Source organism: Nannospalax galili, unplaced genomic scaffold, assembly GCF_000622305.1.
Source record: "Nannospalax galili isolate Female #2095 unplaced genomic scaffold, S.galili_v1.0 scaffold262, whole genome shotgun sequence".
Classification (NCBI taxonomy): domain Eukaryota; kingdom Metazoa; phylum Chordata; class Mammalia; order Rodentia; family Spalacidae; genus Nannospalax; species Nannospalax galili.
The window spans coordinates 450,047-453,833 of record NW_008348083.1 but is presented as its reverse complement, the minus strand read 5'-3'; the positions used below and the strand labels follow the sequence as shown (position 1 = coordinate 453,833).

The following is a 3,787-nucleotide window of genomic DNA, read 5'->3' as shown; positions in this document are numbered from 1 at the left end:
GAGGGGGAGGGGGAGGGGAGGACGGGAGGACAGGGGAGGGGAGGAGGACAGGGGAGGGGACGGGAGGGGAGAAGAAGAAAGGAAGAGTCATGGGGAGGCCACAAGACCAGTCTGTGACACCAACAAGTAGATGTAACAGGGACAAAGAAAACAAAACTATTTCCCACCTCCTAGGTTCTCCTTTGCCCACAAGCAGGGGCACAAGGCTAAAAGAAACTTCTGCCTTTCCCTGGCTGGGCCAAAGCCTTCAGCTGGGCTGAGGGGGGCAGGGACAAAACATAATTTAGCCAGGCATGATGGAATAATGCCTTAGATCTCAGCACTCGGAAGCAGAGGTAGAAGGATCTCTGGGAGTTCCAGGCCAACCTGGTCTACATAGTAAGACCCTATCTCAAAGCAAACAAAAAACATAATTTGTTTGAATTACTTTAGAGAGGGGCCATTTCAATATGAGACTTAAAGAACTGTGAGACAGGGCAAGCCTACCATCTTCCTATCTTTATTTCTTTTTTTTTCTGGAATTTTTGTTTGTTTGAGACAGGGTCTCATGTAGCCCAGGCTGGCCTTGAACTCAAGAGATAGCTGAGGATGACCTTAAAGTCCAATCCTCCTGCCTCCACCTTCAGTGCTGGGATGACAGGTGTGCACCACCACACCTGGTTTATGCAGTGCTACCTATATGTTAAGCAAGTGCTCTATCAACTGAGCTACACCCTCAAACCTTAGTATTTCATTTGCTTTTCATAAGTTTCTGGTTCCAAGCTGTGTGTGGTGGCACACACCTGTAATCGCGGCAACCTTGGGAGACTGGGCTAGATAGTAAGAAACCACATAGAAACCGGCCTGGGCTACATAGTGAGTTCCAGGGAGACCTTATCTTGAACAAAAATTACTGGTTCCTATCATTTTTTATATTACTTCACTTGTAACTCATCTTCAGCACTGTGGTAATGACAGAGACACTACGATTCAAATGTCCAGTTTAGAGATGGGGTGTGGAAACCTAAATGCTCCATCATAGGGGGATTTGGTTTGAACTTTAAATGTTGAGCCACCAGTAAAGTCTGCCTATAAGGGGACTGCCAGACAATTTGGGCAATTCAGACATAAACTATAGTCATCTAGTCAGATAGTAAATGTCCAAATATGGGAATCTGGTTGTTATGTCTGTCCAGCCAAGGAGCATTCTACAAAACCAACGCAACGACAGGTGATTTGATTGAAAGTCACCAGAGCTATGCTTTGGTAGGGGTCTCGCCATAGTGGACACCCTGGTACTAAATTGGCTTAAATAACCAAAGTGCCCAACTAGAGGGGATTTGGTGGAAACTTAAACGTCCAGTCACAAGGGAAGCAATGCAACAAGTTAAATCCTCCATTTGAGACTGCTCGGGTCAATCCAAGAACGACAGTGGCCTGGTTAGATGTGGGGATCATGATTCTGCTAGATAGGGTTTGGCAGCCTTGATCCCCAAAAGTTCAAAGCTACTGGATAGCAGCTGAGTACAGCTTGGACAGAGCCTCTGCCATCAGGGATCGTGAGCGACACGGACCCCGTCTCTGGCCTCAGTTTCCCCCATCTCTGAGCCTCGATCAAACGCTAGGCCATTCCAGCCCCGCTTGGCCCCAAGCCTCCTCTCACCCACCAGGCGGTCCCGGCCCCGGTACGACTCCAGCGTGGAAGCCAGACTGTTCAGCAGCGCCATGGCAACTCCGTCGTGATGTCACCCAGGGGCGGGGTCAAGCCTTGGTCCCGGAAGGACATGAAGTCCCGCGAAGCCTGCACTCTCTGCGCAGGCGCAACTGAGGCCCTTTGTCCTAGTGCAAAGAGGAGCCTGGTTTGTAAATGGAGCGTTGCCGTGTCCTCCCCACACCCCTGGGGACCCAGAGTGACCTTCGGAGCCTGTAGCAATCAGCTGCTTAAGCAGCTGCCACCAGCAAAGTAATTCAAAATTAACTCAATTCGCGCGTTAGAAAAACCAAACATTCCAAATAAAAGCACCTGTCAGCAGTAATGCAAAAAAGATTTCTCTTTTAACTTTTCGGCTTCACTTGCCCTCATTATCTGTTTATCTATAGCAAAGCTCGTGTGACCCAGAACACAGCGTTTTTATTTTGAGGGCCGTTTGTTCTGCTTTTTGTCGGAGTTTTTGAGGGTCTCAAGTACCCCAGACTGGCCTTGAACTCACTATGAAGCCTAGGCTAGCCTTTACTCCTCATACTCTGTCTCAACCTCTCAAGTGCTAAGATGGTGACAGGTATGTGCCGCTTTGCCTGGCTACAAGAAGTTAAGAAAATGCCTAGGCCTGAGGAGATGACTCAGCTGTTAAGAGTACTGGTACTCTTGGAGAGGACCCAGGTTCGGTTTCCATCATCTGAATGGAGACTAACTGATAGGTAGAGAATGGGCGGGAGCGAGCGGCGCGGATGGAGAGCGCGAGTGGATGGATGAAGCATGGAGGCTCAGATGGAATTCTCAGCGGGATATAAATTTATTTCGCACAGGGAACCTTTCCCTCGAGAAGGGAAAGATGTCCAGGAAGGGAAAGATGGAAGGGAAGGGAAGGGAGAAGGGAGAAGGGGGAGGGAAGGGAAGGGAAGGGAGAAGGGGGAAGGGGGAAGGGGGAAGGGAAGGAAGTCAGGGAAAGATGTCCAGGAAAGATGTCCGCTCATGGGTTGTGAGCTGGGACTTTACATATGGGGGCTTTAGGGTGTGGAATCAGGGAGGGGGAAGCAGGTAGGATTAGGGTGTGGAAGTGTTTTCTTTTTCCTCTTAAGATAAGAGGAACTCTATCTTATATTTGGAGGTCAGAGGAAAGGCAGACTGCTTCTCAGCAGAGTTTGTAGGTCCCTGTTGGGGAGGGGGTGGAGCTGCTATTTGGAACCCTAACACTAACAACTGTCTCAACTCCTGACATTGCACAAAACAGTTGCACTTACATGTGATGGATCAGGCAAAACACTTATACACATAAAATAAAAAAAAGAAAGAATAATAATAAAACTAAGGCACAGAGCTGGGCATGGCAACTTACCCGTGCGTAGTCCTAGCACTTGGGAGGCAGAGGCAGGCATATAAAATAAAATTTTTAAAAACTAAGGCACGGTGGCACATGCCTTGAATCCCACCACTCAAGAGGCAGAGTTAGGTGGATCTCTGTGAAATGGAGACCAGCCTGGTCTACATAGTAAGTCCCAGGCCAGCTGGGACTACAGGAAGACACGGTCTCAAAAAACCAAAACTAAAACCAAACCAAAACAGGCATTGCATGACATAGAGCACATACATGCAGGCAAAACATTCATACACATACAATAAAAATAAAAAATTTTTAAAAGGAAGTTAATACTTATGACCTCACCAAGTGTCGTGGCACATGTCTTTAATCCCAGCACTCAGGAGGCAGAGGCGGGGATCTCTATGAGTTCAAGGTCAGCCTGGTCTACATAGTGAGTTCCAGGCCAGCTAGGGCTACAGGGAGACCCTGTCTCAAAGAGACTGAAAAAACAAAAACTAAAACAAAAACCTCCCTAGTCACTTTCTTTTGTTTTGTTTTGTTTTGTAAGCTTCTACAGTTTTATTAGAATTTTAAAGAAAAAGAAATCCTCAGGGCAGGTGAGCTAGTGATCTTGACAGCTGCCTTGAGGAGGTAAATGGTAGGAAGAAAGAAAGACAGACAGGAGGTTTAGAGCCTGTGTGTGAGGTCAGACACATGGCTGACTGGCAGCCACATGGCTGGGAGAAGGAAGTTTTAGAGAAAGTTAAAAAAAAAAGCAAGATGCTAGG

At 47.5% G+C, this 3,787-nt stretch overlaps 1 protein-coding gene across 1 annotated transcript in view; it reads right to left on the bottom strand.

The window, feature by feature from the left end:
• Positions 1-1,996, bottom strand: part of Pex11g (peroxisomal biogenesis factor 11 gamma) — a 29,174-nt gene extending 27,178 nt beyond the window's left edge. Inside the window, exon 1 of the mRNA XM_008844557.3 lies at positions 1,647-1,996. Within this exon, the coding sequence (XP_008842779.1) occupies positions 1,647-1,706 (60 nt within the window). The 5' untranslated portion in view covers positions 1,707-1,996. The remainder of the gene's footprint in view (positions 1-1,646) is intronic.
• Positions 1,997-3,787: the final 1,791 nt, after the last annotated feature.